General features: G+C 39.0%; 1 protein-coding gene and 1 pseudogene across 1 annotated transcript; one reads left to right on the top strand and one right to left on the bottom strand.

Annotated features, from left to right (window-relative positions):
* Positions 1-626: 626 nt before the first annotated feature.
* LOC125245188 lies at positions 627-7002 on the top strand (annotated as a pseudogene).
* Positions 7003-10965: 3963 nt separating this feature from the next.
* LOC125245191 (gastrula zinc finger protein XlCGF57.1-like) lies at positions 10966-16164 on the bottom strand. The gene is made up of 3 exons (XM_048155695.1): positions 15775-16164; positions 14034-14182; positions 10966-13122 (listed from the first exon to the last, which is right to left on the bottom strand). The coding sequence occupies exons 2-3, from the start codon at positions 14116-14118 to the stop codon at positions 11723-11725; spliced, it is 1485 nt and encodes a 494-aa protein (XP_048011652.1). The 5' UTR covers positions 14119-14182; positions 15775-16164; the 3' UTR covers positions 10966-11722.
* Between the last annotated feature and the right edge of the window lie 5375 nt (positions 16165-21539).

The raw sequence follows: 21539 nt of genomic DNA, 5'->3' as shown, positions 1-21539 counted from the left end.
TCGCTGTGCGTCAAGCACGTCTAGCAGGCCTGTAATCTAGAATGGAAGGTTTGTTGCTTTCTTCCAGTATTACTACTGTTGATTGTAAGCGTAAACAAGTATCTCAAAATAAAAAGAAGATTACAAAGAATATTTTCTGATTCTAGAATCTTCTGATTTAGCACACAAGCTTGACTAGTTGTCTTCTGCGGTAGAGTTGTTACTGACTCTCCTGGCTAAAGCTCATCCTAATATGGAGATACAAGAGAAAGCTCTACCTGATTCCGCTGTCGCTTTGTCACTAATGATGCATACGGGATGTGATGTCAGTGGCTGCCTCTGATTCACTTTTTGAAGCTACTCCAGTAATGTCAGGTAATAAAGAAAATTCGCCTGCATATCAATCGTGTCACTCTGGCAGTGAGACAGTGTCGTAGAAGTCAGGTGGGTCATCTTCAGTTGCATTAAAGAAGAAGCATTAAAAACAATACTTGCCTGCATTAATCTGACCCATTAATCTGAGCTTGGTATCATGCCACCTCTAGAATCTAGTGTGGCAGCACTCATTGTGTGTCCTGAGGAAGCACTTTGTGAAAATATGCGCTGCCCCAATGTTGAGTGCAGATGCACTGATGAAATACTTGCAATTCAATACATGCAATTCAAAAGGTTTGGGAACCACTGGTATAGGCATCTTCAGAATTTCCAACTTCGGAATCCAGAAGCTTATCACTGGACATCAATTTCAGACATGACACCCAGGCCCCCAATGATATCCCCTGACCTCTACAAAAAAGCTGACGTGGAAATGTCAACCGTGGGCTGTTTCACGGAAAGTCACCTGGATAATTGCAGATCAATAACCCCAGATTGGTGGCTGCTGACTACCCTGTCAACAGGGTACCATTTACAGTTTCACTGTTGACATCTTGTTCATACTGGAGTGAGACGTACAATAGTTTATGATCCATGCCAGTCACCAAGAGATTTATCAAAGTCTGCTGGCAAGGCTTTTCAGCAAGGCTTTTAAATGCATGCAAATAATGAACTTGTGATTGTGATTAAGTGCAGTGTCCTGTGAGCGTAACTCTACCGCTTTGTTAACCGCTGTGTTACTTTAGTACATAGTGGTTGGATATTTACTCATATAAGAGCATAGACTTAAGGGCACACACAAACAGGGCCATTTTGGAGAGAAATGAAATGCACAGAAATGATTTAAAACCACAATTCACAAGTGCGTATTGAACCGTGGATGTCGTACTGAACGGTTCAATATTTTATTAAGAATTGTGGCATCCCTAATTTATACCTTTCAGTTCCTTTTGTTCATTTGTCTGATGTTGACTGAGTTTAAGTACTCACCATTACACTGCTATATCTGCTATTTATATAGTCTTTTAATCCAAATACTCAAGGAACAGACAGGGAAACTCAGAAAACAACCATCAAACATAGAAGAGACTTGACAAATAACTGAACCAAACAGGGAGTAGCCTTAATATGTTTGAGGAAGATGTAATATGTTCTTCCAGCAGTAGGGGGGAGCTGTATTTCATTGTTTGATTGTGCCCTCTTTACATGGGTGGAGCTGTTGTTGGTCACAGTGTTCTTCCTTTGTGACAAGGTAAGGAATGTCTTCCCAGCTTTTTGTTATCTTATAAATTTATATGATTAGTTTTACCATCCGTGTTATATAAAGAGATATATTGTTGTTAAAGAGGTTTACTAATGAATATGTGCAGTTATTTTCGTTGGATGGTTTTGTATTTCTGATATTATTTCATATGTTGTAAGTTCCATGAGGTTGAGTATATTTTTCCTTGTATTGTATTGTGTTCAAGGTTTATTTGTGTATTTTGTGGTTTTATCATTTGTATTTTGCATATATCTTACATCCATCTTTAGTTTTTCTGTGTTGTAGTTTATTTTTCCTTAGTTTGCAACCATGTGATTGGCTCAGCTACAGCCGTTTTGCTGCCTGTTGTAATTTGATAAATAATGTTTTGATATTAATTTGGAATTAACACAATGTTCTTCTTTTGTGACAAGTGGCTGATGTGTACAAGACACATAAAAAGAAATCTTCACTGCTGTGACAACGACGGTCTTGGTGTCCTCCTCTTACACCCAGTACATCACACAATGCAGAGACATTTGGGGGAGCACACCAACGAAGAGGGTTACATATACAAGACTAAACAAGGAACTAATTGAGCTAATTAACGACCAACCGGTGAATAAGAAACAAAGAAACATATGGGAAAGCTGGGTCAACTGAAGATGAACAAACAGAAGGTAAACACAATGAAAAGCCTCCTCTAAGGACAGCAAGCCAAGTTCGTTTACTATTAACCTTTAAGGCTGAATGGGCAGGTGAATTTGTGAATCATAATTATCATATGTGTAGATATACATGTAATTAGTGTAGCTGTAGGTCATTTCAGTCCATTAATTTTGTTACCTGCCAATAGTGGTACACGTGAGGGAATGAATAAATAAAAAAATGTCTATGCCACATAATTTGCCTGGATCCTCTGAATTAAGGATGAAGCTTATGACTATGTCTTCTGTGTAGATATTTTCAATTCAGGAGCTAATGTTCGTCTGAGGACACAGTCATACAATGACATACTGTATTCAAGAACTGTTTAAAAAAACAAAGCAAATAACTTATCTAGTTTAAACCACTTATAGCACTGCATAGATGTGATGAGGATGCAGTATCACTGCAGTTATTAATGGTGTTGCCCTGATTCTCTGTAACTCTTATTCTTTGAGTCTGTCTGAGACTGACACCTAGTGGACGTTTTATGATCTGTGACTTTTGCACACGGCACTCAAACACAGAACCAGGAAGCAGGTATTGCATGTTTTCAGAGACGGAGAAACTGAAGTGTTGTTGAGCTGTTGTGTGTTTGTCTCTGTATTCATGCAGTAAAATGGCAGAAGCCAGAATATCTCAGGACGAGTTCACATGTCCAGTGTGTCTGGATCTCCTGAAGGATCCGGTGGCCATTCCCTGTGGACACAGTTACTGTAAGATCTGTATTACAGGCTGCTGGGATCAGGAGGATCAGATGAGAGTCTACAAATGCCCTCTGTGCAGAAAGACCTTCAGTCCAAGACCTGCTTTAGCTAAAAACACCATGTTAGCTAAAGTGGTGGATAAACTGAAGAAGAGAAAACTTCCTGCTGACTGTTATGCTGGAGCTGGAGATGTGCAGTGTGACGTCTGTACTGGAAGAAAACACAAAGCTGTCAAGTCTTGTCTGGTGTGTCTGAACTCTTACTGTCAGAATCACCTTGAACAACATGAGAGTTGGTTTAAAAGAAAGAGACACAATCTGACTGAAGCCACTGGACGACTGCAGGAGATGATCTGCCAAACACATGATAAACTCCTTGAGGTTTTCTGCCGCACTGATCAGAAGTGTATATGTGTGCTGTGTACGATGGATGAACATAAAAACCACGACACTGTATCAGCTGCAGCACAGAGGACAGAGAAACAGGTATGAACTATAATCTAGACACTGATGAAATAATGTTGACTATTTATATTTATACTACTTAAATAATTCACACTGCAGATGTCAGCAGAAGTGAACAGGAGCTGCGAGTGGACTTTAACTGCTGAGCACAAATATTTATCAACTTTTTAATGACAGCACTATAATGTGACATTTGCTGTTTTTTGGTTTGTGCGGCAGAACCAGCTGAAGGAGACGCAGAGGTCGTTCCAGCAGAGGATCCAGCAGAGAGAGAAAGATCTTCAACAGCTGAGAGAGGCTGTGGAGTCTCATAAGGTGAGTCTGGAGAAGAAGAGAAGTTTGAGAAGTCTCAGTCAGGACTCACTGAAGCCACTGTGTGATTGTGATGTGTGTCCTAACAGCGCTCTGCACAGACAGCAGTGGAGGACAGTGAGAGGATCTTCACTGAGCTCATCCGCTCCATCGAGAGAAGCTGCTCTGAGGCCACACAGCGGATCAGAGATCAAGAAAAGACTGCAGTGAGTCGAGCTGAAGGACGACTGGAGCGACTGCAGCAGGAGATCAATGATCTGAGGAGGAGAGACGCTGAGCTGGAGCAGCTTTCACACACACAGGATCACATCCATTTCCTGCAGGTAACAGAGATCTAGAAGAACAGGATCGTAGTGGACTTGAGCAAGAGACTCACAGAGAAACATTTTATGAGAGCAGAGTGAGCCTTTGACTGAAGTGTTGATCTGTGTGTTCAGTTATTATATAATCATCAGTCAGACATCTGATCTTCTTTTGAAAGAGACACGCTTACAAATGCAGTTCAGCTTTCAGAAATATCTTAGGAAACATTTTTTCTGAAATATATATTGAGATATATTGAAAGACATATTTAACCTTTTTTTCAACCACATGAAATCCATGAACTTGATGGTACCAGTTTCACCCAGCTAGATTTCCCATCATCTCTTTACTTAACTTTACTAATAAAAACTTTAGTAATGTTTCCCAAAATCATATAATTCTTTTATAATAATTTTCATTAACACATTAGACTGGAAGTGAGGCTGTATATCAGCAATGCTTCAGTGTATTTAAACCACAAAACCTGATCTTGTGATCGTGTCCTAAGAGTCCTTGTGAATTTCAGAGTCACTAACTGTTCAAAAGTTATAAATTATAGTCACTCTATCTACTCGTGCCTTTGAATTGCTTTTCCTGAACAAACCTACTCAACCCTGTCATGTGACATCATTTATGAAATTGATCCATTGGCAGTATTTTTCTAGAAAATTCACATATAGTCCCAATCCCAATTCTCTTTTATACCCCTTCGCCTTGCCCCTTGTAACGTAGTGGCAAAATGTAGGGGTGAAAATATTCCCCTAAGAAATAGGACACCACTACTACACATCATCATACCTAGTTTCTTTTGTTAGTGTCCTATAACATTTAACCAGTATGAACAGCAATGAAGTGTGCATATCAACAGAAATCAGCATGTTTAACAGATACTCACTCCCAACATTGTTTTGCGCTGTATTTTGGACGTACTTTGTTTCAGTTCAAAAACGTATGAGCCTTCGAGTTTCCCAAGACTGGTGAAGCCCCTTGTCCATTGGGCCAAGATGTTTGTCTAATCATTGCATTTCGTGCCGGTACAGAGATGGTTTCATTTTCTACTGTGGTGCTGCGATAACGGAGGTCTTTGCAATGTAATACAAACGAGTCAGTTGTTGCCTTGGTAACGCAAGAGTTTACAGACGATACAAGATGCAAATAGCGACTGCATTATGAAGGATGACCAGATATTTCTTTAACTGTATTATTCATGTGTGTTCATATCATTCAAATAGTGAATTTAGTAAGCTACGGAGAAACTGGCAGCCAGGTAACACATAAGTGATCGATCCTGAGTGGAAATATCACTACCATGATCACTACACACAATCGGTGTATGCAGAGAAATTTCACATATCCCTTTGTCCGAAGTGGGTCCCAAAAAAACTTTGTTTGAATCTGTCCCTCCCCCTTCCCCCTACCACTCCAGCCAAAAGAGAATCGAGTCACCCCTACCCCTTCACGCGAACACACAAAACGAAGGGGTGGAAATGGGATTGGGCCTAAGTGTCAAACACCAGAACTTACAACTCCAATATGATATAATGAATTTGAAAAGAATGAATTTGATGCCGTGAAAGTGCTGGATTGAGGAGAGTTACTAAAGATCAACAACAACTGCTCAAATCTGACAGTAGTGCAGGTTATTGTCTGAAGTGTGGAGGTGATGAGCTTTGATTTGTGTTTTCTGTAGAGTTTCCAGTCTCTCTCAGCTCCTCCTGAATCTACAGACGTAAATGATGATCCCTTCAGTTCTTTCTCATCTTTTGATGTCGTGAGAGAATCTGTCCTTCATCTGAGAGAAAAACTGGAGGATTTCTGCAAAGAGGAGCTCAGGAATATCTCTGACAGAGGTAAAGTCCTGGAGATTCATCTGCTCTCAGAAATGATCCTCCATCTCATATCATGTAGAAGATCATATAAGAAATGTCTTAGGAATGGATGCAGGGATCAGTTTCTCTTGACCTGATAATCAAACTCTTCATGTCTGTTGATTTCCACAGTCACTTTCTCCAACATTGTTCCCAGGACCAGGAACAACTTCTTACAATGTAAGTCACTAAGAAAACAAGCAGAAAAACTCACTGAGTGTGTTCATGTTCTTTCTGCAGAAGGTGAAAGAAAACATGACAGAAGAGTTTTATAGTTGATCATGTAAATGATTATTTGCATCTGGTAATTTATATCTGGTAAACTGTACTGAGACACTGATGATGTATTGAACATGAAGAGTTCAGATACATTAAAAGATCAGATTCATAATTCCTGATTCTGGTGTGTTTTATCCCCATCAGATTCCCATCAGCTCACTCTGGATCTGAACACAGCACATAAACTCCTCCATCTGTCTGAGAAGAACAGAGTGATTACTGTCACTCGCAAAGATCACATGTATCCTGATCATCCAGACAGATTTGATCGTGTGTCTCAGGTGTTGTGTAGAGAGAGTGCGTGTGGACGCTGTTACTGGGGAGGTTGAGTGGAGTGGCTATGTGTATATATCAGTGTCATATAAGAGCATCAGCAGGAAGGGATGGGGGTAGTGAGCGTGTGTTTGGAAAAAATGATCAGTCCTGGAGTTTGATCTGCTCTTCCTCCAGTTACTCATTCAGACACAATAACATAGAGACTAAAGTCCCTGTAGAGTCCATCAGCAGTAGAGTAGGAGTGTATGTGGATCACAGTGCAGGAACTCTGTCCTTCTACAGCGTCTCTGGAGACACAATGAACCTCATCCACACAGTCCAGACCACATTCACTCAACCGCTCTATCCTGGGTTTAGGGTTGGTTCCGAAGGGCCTTTGTTTTATATTGGATCATCAGTGAAACTGTGTTGATGAATCAGAATACACTCTAGAGATATTCTACCCATAATACCTTCATTATCTCATTACATTAAAGCCGTTTCTCAATGTGCGTACTTGTCTGTACTTGTGTTCTTGTGGACTTGTGAAACGTCATCAGTCGCTGTCCAAGTACTGTTCCAATTCAAAGTTCACATCTAGCCAAGTACAGTTCAAATCCCCGGATGTGTTCTTGATCCGCCCCTTTTATCGAGGATGCATTGAGAGGTGACTTGTGCAGACTTGAGACAGCCAGGTATCCCAGAATGCATCTCAGACTAACCAGCAAGCGTCAATAGTAAAGGAGAAAACCCACGTAATTTAAACATATTACTATTTTTTTTGTGTGATATGTAGTTTTAAGAGTTTTTCAGGCGATAATGTGCTAGTTTAAAGCACAAATTTATGGTTTATTGATAAAGATAGTGCCTTTCTGAAAATTTAATCTGACTTTGTCGGAGTTGTGAGATCCAGGCGATCAGCAGACACTCAGCGCTCATGTACCCAGCCGAGAGCAGCCTTACCTCGGCGAGTCCTTCTGACGTTTGCTGCTGGCTCCGTTTTGGCTGAGGGCAACGTGACGTTTCATAACTTTATATATTCAGGCTATTTAACTTTTGTATCCTATTAAAGCGCTGATTTTGTACGCTTGACTGAATTGTTTGCTTTATTTCTTATCGTAGCTATATTGTTATACCTTTTATAATGGCTATTGATCATTAAAAGGGTTGTGTTTTATGTTATAGCCTATTTCATTTAACTACAGTGAAGATAATCAGAGTATGCACAAATAGTATTACATTTAATATTTTTGAAATATATACGAAAAGAGGCAGGGTTGTTTAATATTTCGTTCACTCACTCGTTGCCTCAGGTTATGTTTTTGTTTGCCTATTTTCGTTTTATTTAAAAAACAGAGTGGTGTTTTATAACAAATTTTGTTTTATTGTTCGCTAAAATATACATAAAGAGATGAGTGATGTTATCAAGTATGTTGCATTTGCAGAATCACCGGACTTGCGTCCTCACGTCCACGGGAGTTTGTTCTCCTGAGTCGAACTTGCCAAGTCCTAACTACCAAGGATGCAAGTCCGAACTTGGTTTTGAGAAACGCCTTAAGTCTCCATTCCTGGGGGGGAACATCAAGTGCATTCTGCTTTCAACAAGCAAAAATCTCAGTAAAAATATTTCCCATAGAATTAATATTATTTAACAGTGTAAAAATGGTATTATATTGTATGTTGTTTTATGTCAAATAAAAAATGTTCTTTCTATGGTTTTTCAAGTTTCATCAAATAAAATAGACTTGAACTGTAATGATTTATGACTGCTGTGTATGCCTAAACCCTTCCATGAGCGGGAGGTCATTGCACGTCGCTCTGTGGTACATGTCAGCGATTTCCATCTTTCTCATTCTTTGGGACAGGTGTACAGTTCAGGTGTAAAGTGTAGAGTCCAAAGAGGAAGACGAGGAGACAATGAAAGTACAAATAAGGTAACACTTTTAAGGAAGTTAAAATGTGTGTTATGGTAACTGAAGATGAGACTTGTGAACGTAGGGCAAGTTATATGATAAATTTGTGAATTTAAAGTACGAAAGACAACTACACTGTTGGAGAGATTTATAAAGAATGAAGTTGTGTTTATGAATTATACAGACTGCAAGTGTTTAATAATGAAAATAACGACTGATTTTGTCTCTGTGAATACAGTAATAAACGATGGTAACTTTAACCACATTTAACAGTACTTTAGCAACATGCTAACGAAACATTTAGAAAGACAATTTACAAATATCACTAAAAATATCATGTAATCATGAATCACGTCAGTTATTATTGCTCCATCATTTTTCGCTGTTGTTCTTGCTTGCTTTCCTAGTCTGATGCTTCAGCTGTGCACAGATCCAGAGCTTAATACTGGCTGCCCTTGTCTAATGCGTATGCATATATTGGGGGCGTACATATTAATGATCCCGGCTGTAATGAACACCGACCAACAGTCGGTGTTATGTTGAGATTCGCCTGTTTTCTGGAGGTCTTTTAAACAAATGAGATTTACATAAGAAGGAGGAAGCAATGGAGTTTGAAACTCAATGTATGTCATTTCCATGGACTGAACTCTTGTTATTCAACTATGCCGAGGCAAATTCAATTTTTGATTCTAGGGCACCTTTAAAACTCCTGAGACTTGTGGAAATAAATTGCCAATCTCTGAGTCTTCGGTACAAGGAACTGTAGCTCAAGTAACCAGAGAGAATCTGAGCATGTACACACTTCTTGGTTTTGGTCATTTAGTTTTGGTCAATTATTTTTCTGACTGTCAAATCCTCCTGATGATGCTGCTGCTGCTGCTGCTCCAGTCATCATTTGGTGTCTACTTGCTCAACTACTTCCACGGGAGTTTCCAGTAATAGCGTTCAACGCACACACGTACATACAAGCAGTTATTTGCAGATTATTGCAAGGTTTAAGGGCTGTCAATATTTTAAAACAGTGAATCATATATGATCATGACAAAATCATACAATGAATAACTGAGTAATTTGAGGTTTAAAGAACTTTACAGAAGAAATCTCATTCCTAACTTATGTGCCCATATTAAACGTTACCTAAGGTAATTTCTTGTTTGTTGAGGATGCTATCACTTTTTTAGCAATATTTGTCCAAAAATGTGTTTATAGTAACATCCACCCACTGTGTAGGATAACAAAAAGTTTTGCCTACTCTATACAGTAAAATAAAGAAAAAAAGGGTAAACATCACATTGCCAGAAATAAGTGCAGATGTACACTTCCCAGAAACTCCTTAAATGAATTAACATCAGTTAATTTCCTTCTCCTATTGAACCAATATAGACTATATTGTCATAATACTGTATGTATTGCAGTGCAATATCTTAGATATGCATAATAAACTCAAATCATCTGCTAGTGAAAGTTATTTGCAAAATACTAAACAGATACAGCCCTACTTAATTTACTTATTCTTCTTTTTCATTTAATATAATAACAGTATTTATGAAAACTGAAATTAGAGCAGTAAAGCACACATCAGAAATATACAAGGTTTGTTCCACTGAGCAGTACAGTTCAGTTCAGTACAGTAAACCCTGATCCAGCTTGTATTTCTACTACCAACAGTACCCTTTCTTGATAGGCATGGTGTATGATGGAAAGTAGCAATCGACAAGCAATCGCCATTCTAGTGTGAAGAAGAAAGTGACGGTAAACAACAATGAAGGACATATAGCTGCTTTGTTAGAGCAGCTGAAGACTGCAAGGAAAGGCTGAAGTCTGCAAGGAAATACAGCCGAAATATTATTGTGGTATTGTGTTGTCATTCCCCTTGTAGCATGCACAAGTGATAATTCTTTGTCAACCAATCAACGTTGCTCCACCCTTTTGGTACTAGTACTATTGTTCTAGGTACTCCAACGGAAAGGTCCCAAAAAAAGTGGTATGGTACGGTTCTTATTTTTGTACCATTCACAACTTCTGACAATGGAAACAGAAATAATTGCGTACCGTACTGTACTGTACTAAACCTTACCTCTCGGTGGAAGCAAGGTACTTATGTCCTTTTTCGAAACATTCAAAGGCTCTAGTGCAGGGGTAGGCAAGTTCAGTCCTAGAGAGTTTGGCTCCAACCTTAATCGAACAAACTTGAATAAGCTACTCAGGCTCTTCAGGATTACTAAGGCTATAGGCAGGTGAGGGTTTTTTTTCCATGGTTGGAGCTAAACTCTGCAGGACAGCGGCTCTCTAGGACCAAACTTGTCTACCCATGCTCTAGTTTGTTTGCTCTTTGACTTCTTTGCTTTTACTTCAGCATTTGCTAGTCAGCTGTAGACACAAATTCAAAGTTGATGGTGCTTGTGTTCTAAACCGGCAAATGCTCTATCCCAAAATGATGCCAAACTACATAAGATCATTTTTAGAATACATTACAGTCACTCTACTCAACAGCCCCAGAAGGTGTCATTTTGGTGGCATCATAATTCAATGTCAGTCAGCTGTAGAAACATTGCATGTTAATACCAGATTTTTCTTTTATTCAGAAGGTGGGACACACTTTGATAAGGTCAGAAAAATTGGCTTCATTACTGGTGAGTGTTAATTCATCTATATCCAATGAACAAAGGGCCTAGTATTTTGCTGCCCATCTTGATTGGTGGACTATTGATAAGTGGATGTTACAGTTATGGAGGCCCTGCATCAAAGCTGGAGGCCCTAGGCCAGGGTGGCGAACCCTGTTCCTGGAGAGCTACAGTCCTGCAAAGTTCAGGTCCAACCCTAATCAAACACCTGAACAAGCTAATCAAGGTTTGAAAGGTTGTTATTAAGCTATAGGCAGGTGACGTTTTATCAGGGTTGGAGCTAAACTTTGCAAGACTGGGGCTCTCCAGAACCAGAGCACCCCTGCCCTAGGCAACTGCCTGCTCTGCCTATGGGTAGTGCCAGCCCTGAGCATTTCACTGCAAGACAGAAGTTTAACTAAGAATTTGATTCTGAATTGTCAAAATACCAAATGGAGTGACACCCGCATACAGTTAGAGCATGTTTACTGCAACCACTCAATTTTTTAAATAATGGCAAAGCAGATGGGCAGTAAAATTTGAACCAAATTCAGTTGCGGCATGAGCATAGTCTTAATTTTCACACCAATACATATTTTTTAGTGCCATTTTAGACACTTTGCACACAAAGAACAAAAATGGGGTCTCACATAAGCATGACTTGTCAGGAATTTCTGAACATTTAATGGCAAAAAAAAATATTACAATGAACAGAATTAATTGTGAACCTTCATGTGGGATTTAAGGGATACTTTACGTTTGAAATTCTTTCCACACTGACCACATGTGAACGGCTTCTCTCTAGTGTGACTGATCATGTGATTCCTAAGGTTTATTTCTGTTGTGAAGCTCTTCCCACACTGTTGGCAGGTGTAAGGCTTCTCTCCGGTGTGAATGTTCATGTGTTTTTTAAGGTGTGCTTTATGAGTGAAGCTCTTTCCACACTGAGGGCAGGTGAAAGGCTTCTCTCCAGTGTGAATTCTCATGTGTTTTGTAAGGTTTCCTTTTTCAGTGAAACTCTTTCCACACTTTTGGCAGGTAAAAGGCTTTTCTCCAGTGTGAATTCTCATGTGCCTGTTAAGGGTTACTTTTTCAGTGAAACTCTTTCCACACTGGGAGCAGGTGTAAGGATGCTCTCCAGTATGAATTCTGATGTGGGCGTTATAAGTGGGCTTATTTGCAAAACTCCTTCCACATTGAGAGCATGTGTAAGTGTGTTCTCCAGTATGAATTCTCATGTGGGCATTAAAAGTTGTTTTATATGCAAAACTCTTCCCACACTGAGAGCATACGTAAGGCTGCTCTCCAGTATGAAGCCTAATGTGGTTTTTAAGGCTTGCTTCTCGAAGGAAACTCTTTCCACACAGTTTGCAGGCGAATGGCTTCTCTCCGCTGTGGATTCTCACATGGTTATTAAAAGTTGGTTTATGTGTGAAACTCTTTCCACATTGAGGGCAGGTGTAAGGCTTCTCTCCAGTGTGAATTCTCATGTGGCTTTTAAGGCTTGCTTTTCGATTGAAACTATTTTCACACATTTTGCAGGTGAATGGCTTCTCTCCACTATGAATTGTCATGTGGCTTTTGAGGCTTCCTTTTTGAATAAAAGTCTTTCCACACAGTTTGCAGTTGTAAGGCTTTTCTTCAGTGTGAATCCTCATGTGGCTTTTGAGGCTTCCTTTATTAACGAAAATATTTCCACACAGTTTGCAGGTGAAAGACTTCTTTTTAGTGTGAATTCTAACATGCCTGTTAAGGATTTCTTTTCGAGTAAAACTTACTCCACACTGTTGGCAGGTAAAAGGCTTTTCTCCAGTGTGAATTCTCATGTGTTTTGTAAGGTTTCCTTTTTCATTGAAGCTCTTTCCACACTGAGAGCAGGTGTAAGGCTTCTCTCCAGTGTGAGTTCTCATGTGACCTTTAAGACGTTCTTTTCTGTTGAAACTTTTTCCACACTGTTGACAGGTGAAATAACTTCCATTTGCTCTTTTTCGTGAAGACTTTTCAGTCTGTGAGCAACCAAATGACTTTTCTCCAGTAATAAGATCATGATTCTCATACTGGTCTTTCTTTTCTATTTCATTCAGTTCTTGACTCTCCTCTTTCAATGCCATCAGGTCTAAGGCAAAAAGACAAATACAAGTTAACTCCAGTTTAAGGGCACAAAGCAACAAACATCAAAACCAACATCAAGTATCAAAACAACAACATGTTAGATACTATACACACTAAGCTACTAAGATAGGCATTACATATAATCTCAAAACCACAATATTGTCAAATCTTCACTGTCTTTAGGACACGTCCCCAAAAATGTCCAAACTTTCAGTTATAAACAAAAAAACAAAAAAACACTTGCCTAGAAGTTAATTATAGGTCATAGATGTCTAAAATATTATATAAAATATTATAGCACACAATTATGGAGTACCACAGGGCTCGGTATTAGGTCCTCTGCTTTTCTTCCCTAATCATTCACCTTTAATGAGGGTGACAAGAAGAAATTTGACAATGTTTCCTAAATGGAATGTGTCCTAAATGAATGTATTGGAACTTTATATGATTTTTAAGAACACTGTGACTTTGGGGAACACAGAGATGTTTGAATTTGTGGGCAAACTTTCAAAGTCTTCCTTTTGGCATCTTCAGTGCCCCACAAATATTTCAATGAAAGATGACGGAACATCTACAATGGCTTAAAGGAAAATTAGTATAGACAATATATTACTTTATGGAAACACTATTAGTGTATGGAGACACCATGGAACAGCATGACCAAAGGCTTAACAAGGTATTGTAAAGAACTGAGTATGTTGGGTTAAAGTTAAACGAAATAACATTACTGTGTGGTTGAAAAGTTGTTTCATACTTATACATGTCAATTGCTCATCAACAGCACTAATGCAGATTTGAATGTTCCAGTGTGATTTTGTAAGTTTTAATAGACACTGGCAAATTGTTTCACTAATTTCCCTAGAGCTGCTTACTTTAAGGATAAGGATAAAATTTAGATTTGAGAATGAAACCAACCTTTTTGTTCCTCAGTTTCTTCATGTTTGACTCTGAATGTTTCTTCAATCTTCACATCTTCACTCTCCTCTTTAATAAACTCCATCTTTATAATAGTGTGTCACGTGGATCTCAGTCGCTTCACCAGTTTTTCTGTGTGTTTGGACACTCTGTCATGATTAAGATGAGAATAATTAACAGAAAGAAAAACACATCCAAATTAAATCTCTGGGTGCATCTCAATCAACTCCTTTGTTCAGTAGTCAGCGCAATGATAAGGGAGTCAGAGTGATATTTAAGGAACTTACAGTTTTTCTGAATTGCTTAAACACATTCAATGAAACAACAAAATAAAACCATAAACATAAAACCATAAACATAAAATCTTCAAACTACATTCAGAGAACATCTGACTCTTTTGGCAAAATCAAACAATTGCCTCAAAACCATTTTATCTGTGCTCAAAACCAATGCTTTCAGATCTTACACAGCGAGTCAATATTATAAACTGTATGCACTGCAAGTATAATCACACCATGCTCTTTCTCATCCTCTTCTTCCACTCTTTCTCATATTTTTTCCATCTATTGCTGGTATCATCATTCAGCACCTGTGTACTTTGAACTGGCTTATTTTGTACAGTTGGTGTGATCACATCATTAGAAACAAGTGTGAACAATTTTGAGTCATTGTGTGTAAGCCGTGACAACTGTGCTGTAGTTGTGTTCATCATTTACCTGCCTGTGTTTAGCATTTTGCATCACAGTGAGAAATGTTTTAGTAAGTGCAAATGTGTCTAAAGTTTTGCAAATTGTGTGTAACTAACTGACACTTGTTTAAGGTTTTAAAGAAAGAGTGATTTATTTGACAAATTGGTTTAGATTATTGAGAATTTGGTTCAGAAAATGGGGTTTAGTGTTTTAGCAATTCAGGAAAAAAACTGTAAATGACCTGATTAGCCATAAAAAACATATATTACACAAACAATATCCATTGTAGACAAATGATTTACAGTGTAGGTTATATATAGCATGATAACTTTCATTAGACTGGCGATTGAAATGAATCATACTGATTATTGGCCTAATGTTTTTAAAATGTGACAAACAACTGCTTATTCAGAATTTATACACTGTTTGAATATTGTTGCAATTAGCCATCTCAACTTAAAAAAATTGTGTTAGAATAACTTTCCTGGATTTAACTTGTTGGTATAACTCAACTATCCATGTTGTCTCTTTCACATTTTAATTTAAAAGTAAGATGTGTAGCCTAATTAAGAATTTTATTTAATAAAAGATTAATGCATCTTTGAATATTACAAAGAAACAGTGCTTTAACAGGAGCAACACCACGAACGTGGACACGAACACTAATTCTGTTATGTGACACCACATTTATTTGCATTAAAGAAGTTTTTCTTGATAAAAATTATTTCCAAACTAATTTTTGCATTCGATATAGAATTTATCTGCTAATGTTAAAAGGAAAAAGATAGTGTCGACACTGGAGAAATTTTGCCGATAAATGGCATTTCTATCAGCTATATCCATCATTTTTACGATAAACTGTTCTTGATAAAGGGAGCTAAGTGAGACCCAGCTTTTCTGTTATTCATGTATGGAATCATAAAAAAACTGTTCATTAATTCTACATTACAATATTACATTAAAAAAATAATGAATTCCTTCCCAAGATCTCTATATAATTATATGAACGGGTTGTATGGATTTAAACACTTTAAATGATTAAAACCACAAACCTTTCTTCAGCAGAATCACAACAGATGCAGGAGCTTGGCGCAGACTTATGACGTCATATCCCCACACCAAAATAAAAGTCCTGTTCACATGCTAAAAAAAAATAATGGAAATGAACATACAGAAAACACATTCAAATGATAAGATAAAGGATTGATTAATCTGTAAATGTAAGCAAGTGTTAAGTAATCACAAATATAATACCAACTACAGAGCATTTGTGATCGTCTCAAGCAAGGATAAAGTCAAGTATTAATTACAAACGATTGGAAAGAATGATTAAATATTTCAAACTCGTTAGTGAGTGATTTGAATCACTCTACATAGGCAGACACATGATATTGAAGACTTGACTTGCTATTTTTTTGTATTGAATGAATCACATTTATATTTGACATTTATTAATCATCATCTTATTCTTGTGAGATCATAATTTTTTTAAATTTATACCAATTTGTGGGGTATTTTTTGATAAAAATTAATTGTATGTCCATATTTTAAAAATAGAAGAAAAAAAACACTGACCTTTATGTTTCAAACTCTATTTTTATTTTATTTTATTTTATTTTTACATGTTTTTAACACATTTGTCATTATTTGCATTTTAATAATAATGATATCTGGAATTAATATTTTCCTCCTAAACATTACCCTTGTTCAGCACGTTATTGGAAAACACAAATTTAAAAATTTATTTTAAATATGTATTTCACTGAATTCCTGACATCTATTTAAATATGTACACTAATACTCTAATGACTGCAAAGTTATTTATAGTTAGTAGAGTTTCTAAACTGGACTACGGTATTTTTTTAAGAACTTAGAAAAAAGATGCTGCAGCCATTAATGCACAGCCGGCAAGGGCTGGTTGCAGGATGAGTCAACCTCCGCAGACAGTTTTTAATGTTTATCAGACAATAACTACTCAAGATTTTGCTTTAGTATAATTTTCAGGACAATTAGGACCAGATTCGGGATTCGGGACAACAGTGTGGGGGTGTGGGGGGTCGTCACAGTTTGGATTGATGTAGATGTCACTGACATGCAGGCATACATAGGACTGCTGATTCTGGCTGATGTGTACAGGTCCCAAAATGAATCGACAAGCAGCCTGTGGGATGTGAAAAATGCACAGGCCATTTTCTGAACCACCGTGTCCCACCCCCACACTATGGTTCGATGACAGGCTGATGCAGCCTGCACATCATTAGCACGAGAAGCTGGCTGCATTTTAGCAAATAAGCTGCAGCGAGGAACAAAGAAACTTTTTCCCAATTGAAATTATACCTTTGCATTGGTCAAGCCAAACTCTAGGGGTGTGATCTCTGTGGAAGTTAAAAGACACTATCTCTGTGACCTCAGTTGTTGTTGTTATCTGGAAAAGAGCTAAAGAGAAATGGAGACATCCAGTCCTACCACAATGCTACAGGACTTCATTTTGAATTGGAGATGTACCGTGGCATCGCCACAACTACATTAAGCTATGTTGTAACTTTCCACCCAGGAGAGAGAGCATTCTTCCAACAAAAACCAGAATAACATCTGAGACTGCATCCAGACACTCGTTTAACAGCAAAAAGCAATGCAGGTACTGTATTTACCTAAACTAAACAGAGGTTTAATATAAGCTTGTATAACCCCTTTTTACCAAGGCACTGATGGTTGTTCAGGTGGTTTTTACATCACCAAGTGCAATGCAAAGTGTCGGATGCAGTGGTGTAATTCATGCCACCACTGGACGCAGTGGAGACGTGTTCTCTGGAGTGACCAATCACGCTTCTCTGTCTGGCAAGGCAATCCGATGGATGAGTCTGGGTTTGGCGGTTGCCAGGAGAATGGTACTTGCCTGACTGCATTGTGCCAAGTGTAAAGTTTGGTGGAGGGGGATTATGGTGTGGGGTTGTTTTTCAGGTGTTGGGCTTGAACCCTTAGTTCCAGTGAAAGGAACTCTTAATGCTTCAGCATACCAAGACATTTTAGACAATTTCATGCTCCCAACTTTGTGGGAACAGTTTGGGGATGGCCCCTTCCTGGAACAGGAACAAAAGCAAGTGCACAAAGCAAGGTCCATTAAGACATGGATGAGTGAGTTTGGTGTGAAGGAACTTGACAAGTCCTGACTTCAACCCGACAGAACACCTTTGGGATGAATTAGAGCAGAGAAAGTGAAAAGCCTTCCCAGAAGAGTTGAGGCTGTCATAGCTGCAAAGGTTGGGCCAACTCTATATTAAACCCAGGCGTCCCAAAACCTTTGGCAATATAGTATATTTTAACCTGTTAACCATCACTGGTGCGCCGACGCACCGAAGCTTCTTTGTTTAAATTAGCTCAAATTTACTGTTAAATGTAATGTAATTACCCTGACAAACTATACATCATTAAAAAGATCTAAGACTCGAGCTTCAATTTTTAATCTTTATTTTACTCTCAATATCGTATAGTGACCGTTATTTGTTTATATGCGTCGGGAGTTATGAATATGAAAAACTGAGTCGTTACCTTTTCATTGAAATATGAGCGTCAGCCTCAGCCATTGAAAAAAAAACTCCATGAGATCGTCATGAAAAAACTCGACAAAATAACATCCCTCAGGGCTTTTAGCTTAAAAGCATGCACATTTGGAGAAAAATTGATGGATTCTCATACGTTTATGTGAATTTTCTATACAGAGGAGTAATACTTATTATTTTTTACCCGAAATGTTGTCATCATATTAACGCTGTATACACAGATCTACTGTGTTTTCAACTCATACTGCAGCTGGAGGGCGCTCTCTGTGCACATTTAGTCCAAGAGTTATGACACAAAGAAGAGAAAATCATGTGACCTCAAAGGAACTAACAACAGTTGTCCAGACATTGCTATGCTATGCTATATACTCCTATGCTATAATCCAGTATATCACGTGCAAATCGACACTTTTGGAAGTAATAAAAACACGATTGTGACGATATGTGGTTTATCTGTGTTCTTCACGCCATGTCAGGTATTCATAATAGTAAATTATATTTATAATGCAATGCTAATCGAGATAGCTTTTTTCATTGTGCAGAATAGCCTAAAATGATATATTTTCTGTCTGATTTTTGATCCGAAGCCACATCACATCACAAAAGGTTATTTAAAACACTCGACTTGTACATTTGGAGCAAAAACTTGGTTTTAATCTTATAAATTGTCGTGTTTTGTTGGTGTGCTAAGCTAACATGCTAACGAGCCCAGAGATCCACCTGTTCTGAGCTAATGCAAATAAATAATTTTGAATTGTACAGCTTACTGAATTTTTTTCTTTTTTTCAAGGAGGGCATTAGATACAGTTTCAAACAAGGTGAAGTGAGAAGTTTGGTGAAAGAAATGAGGGATTCAATCATCTTGAATAGAACATCAGTCTAATTATAATATAGACAAAAGAAAACAATAATAGAGCCATAAGCAGGCTGGAGAGGTGTGAATGTGTTCAGGGGAGACTGAAACTGAATGGGGCAGTTTGCACCACATAACAAATGAGACAATACACTTGAATAGATGCTTAGATGATGACAATAAACATCAGTTAACATTTTAGTCTTTTCAATATAAAATCACATGACATGGTCTTGAAAAACTTTTAATAAAAAGCTTTAGCTGTAGTGCATTTTTAGATTGCTAAAAGGCCAACTTCACTTTTATTTCCATAAAGATACTTCATAAAATTTTCAAAAATTTGAAGCTATTTTAAACTATTTTCTTCTTTCTGACAATAATTAATTATGACTTTACCATAAACTGCAAAGTGTCTGCTTTCAAATGAGACCATACTTAGGCTTTTAGTGCAAAGGGTTCATGAACTGTATCTGTTTTAGTTTGGGTATGTCATTTCTTGGGATTTTCCAAAAGCGGGGGTGCTGGCTAACAGGTTAAACTGTTAATTTAAATCCTTTTGATGGATTTAATTCTGCCTATTTTTTTTTTTTTTTTTCAATTAAATCCCTATAGTTAGGGTACCACCGTTACAAACCCCTACTCTTTTTTTCGAAGGACATCCTGGGATTTTTAATGAGCACAGAGAGTCAGGACCTCGGTTTAACGTCTCATCCGAAGTATGGTGCTTTTGGACAGTATAGTTTCCCCATCACTATGGAGCGTTAGGACCCACACAGACCACAAGGTGTGCACCCCCTGCTGGCCTCACTAACACCTCTCCCAGCAGCAACCTAGTTCCCTTTCATGGGAACTATCGACGCTACGTCGAATGACATTATGGGAACACTCTGCGTGATTGCGTCATGAAGCACTTCTGTATCCAACCAATGATGAGACGAGACGTCAGAGGCGGGTGACATCACGGACCAGGAAACTATAAAGCATGCCCAGAACAAAGAACGCTAGCTTCTGTTGTCTTCAGCAAGCGCTATCTGTATCTTGTTTGTCTTATTTAGTGTTGTTTGTCTGTTGCTATCACAGTGATCTCTTCATCTGAGGACAAGAGTTTCAAACACCAACACGATATATATATATATATATATATATATATATATATATAAAATGGCGGAAAAAGACAAACTTAGCAAACAGCAGTTCACCAAGTGTGCCTCCCTGCACGTGATTTATTTTGGGTGGGGACACACATGAGATGTGTGTTGTTTGTATGGGAGTTGAGCATGCACAGGCAGCTCTTGAGGGAGCTGTCTGTGTACATTGTGAGCGGCTCACTCTCAGAGTGCTAAGATCACGCCGGGCGCTCTTTGAGGAGGGTGCCGCGGTGAGTGTTCCCCGCAGATCAGGTCCCGCTGCTGCTGAGGCACAGTGGAAGCTGCATTCGTGGGGATCACAAATGGATCTGACAGAGGGGGGAGAGACGGGACCAGCCCTATCGCTCCCCTTACCTGCCAGACCCAGTGTCTCTCCTTTGGTGGTGGAAGCAAGTGCTGCGGTTTCTTCCCCCCGGAGGGAGACACCAGCGCTCAACATATCTTCCTCCGAGGAGGTGGACATGGTGAGCGTCGAGACTGGAGATGAGGACCCGCCATCCTCATCTCCAGCCTATGAGGAGCTGCTGGAGGTGGTGACTAGGGCAGCCGACAAGTTAAAAATAGACCCACAGAGAGAAGCGACACGAAACCAAAGAGTAAACTTGATGAGCGTTTTCTCCCCGCACGGTCACTACCCCAGCGTCGGGGTCTGCCGTTCCTTCCCGACCTCCACACTGAGGTGTCGAGGTCGTGGAATAGACCTGTACAGTACCGTGTTTTCAGCCCCCAAACATCAACATATAGTAACATCATGGGGCTGAAACACTACGGCTATGGGGCGATGCCTCGGGTTGAAGAGACGCTTGCGAGCTATCTCTCGCCCGAGTCTGCATCATCCCTCAAGACCCCGACATTGCCCACTAAGCCTCTAAAAACAACTTAGGGCTTGGTGGGCAAGGCTTATTCGGCAGCAGGTCAGGCTGCAGCTTGCCTCCATACTACGTCAATATTGCAAGCTTACCAGGCTGACCTGCTGGGGGAAATTGATGAAAGCGGGGAAGCGACATTTGAGTACATACAGGAGCTCAGAAAAGCGACAGATCTAGCTCTTCGGGCCACCAAGGAGACGGCCAAATCAATCGGCCGCTCTATGGTGGCCACGGAGAGAGACCTGTGGCTCAATTTGTCAGATATAAAGGAGAAAGACAAAACATCCTCATGGATGCACCGCTGTCTCCTGTGGGCCTATTCTGTGATGCAGTATCCTCTGTCATCGATAGGTTCCAGGAGTCACGTAAACAATCAGCGGCCTTCCA

The sequence above is a fragment of the Megalobrama amblycephala genome, linkage group LG14 (assembly GCF_018812025.1).
Source record: "Megalobrama amblycephala isolate DHTTF-2021 linkage group LG14, ASM1881202v1, whole genome shotgun sequence".
NCBI lineage: Eukaryota > Metazoa > Chordata > Actinopteri > Cypriniformes > Xenocyprididae > Megalobrama > Megalobrama amblycephala.
Note: the sequence above shows the minus strand (reverse complement) of the source record. Positions and strands in the feature narration are given on the sequence as shown.

Bases quoted from the DNA above. Each gene is read 5' to 3' on its own strand.
- LOC125245191 (XM_048155695.1), bottom strand. From the start codon at position 14,118: ATGGAGTTTATTAAAGAGGAGAGTGAAGATGTGAAGATTGAAGAAACA. The intron at 13,123-14,033 runs GTTGGTTTCATT...TTTTTGCCTTAG, and splicing joins AGAAACTGAGGAACAAAAAG to ACCTGATGGCATTGAAAGAG.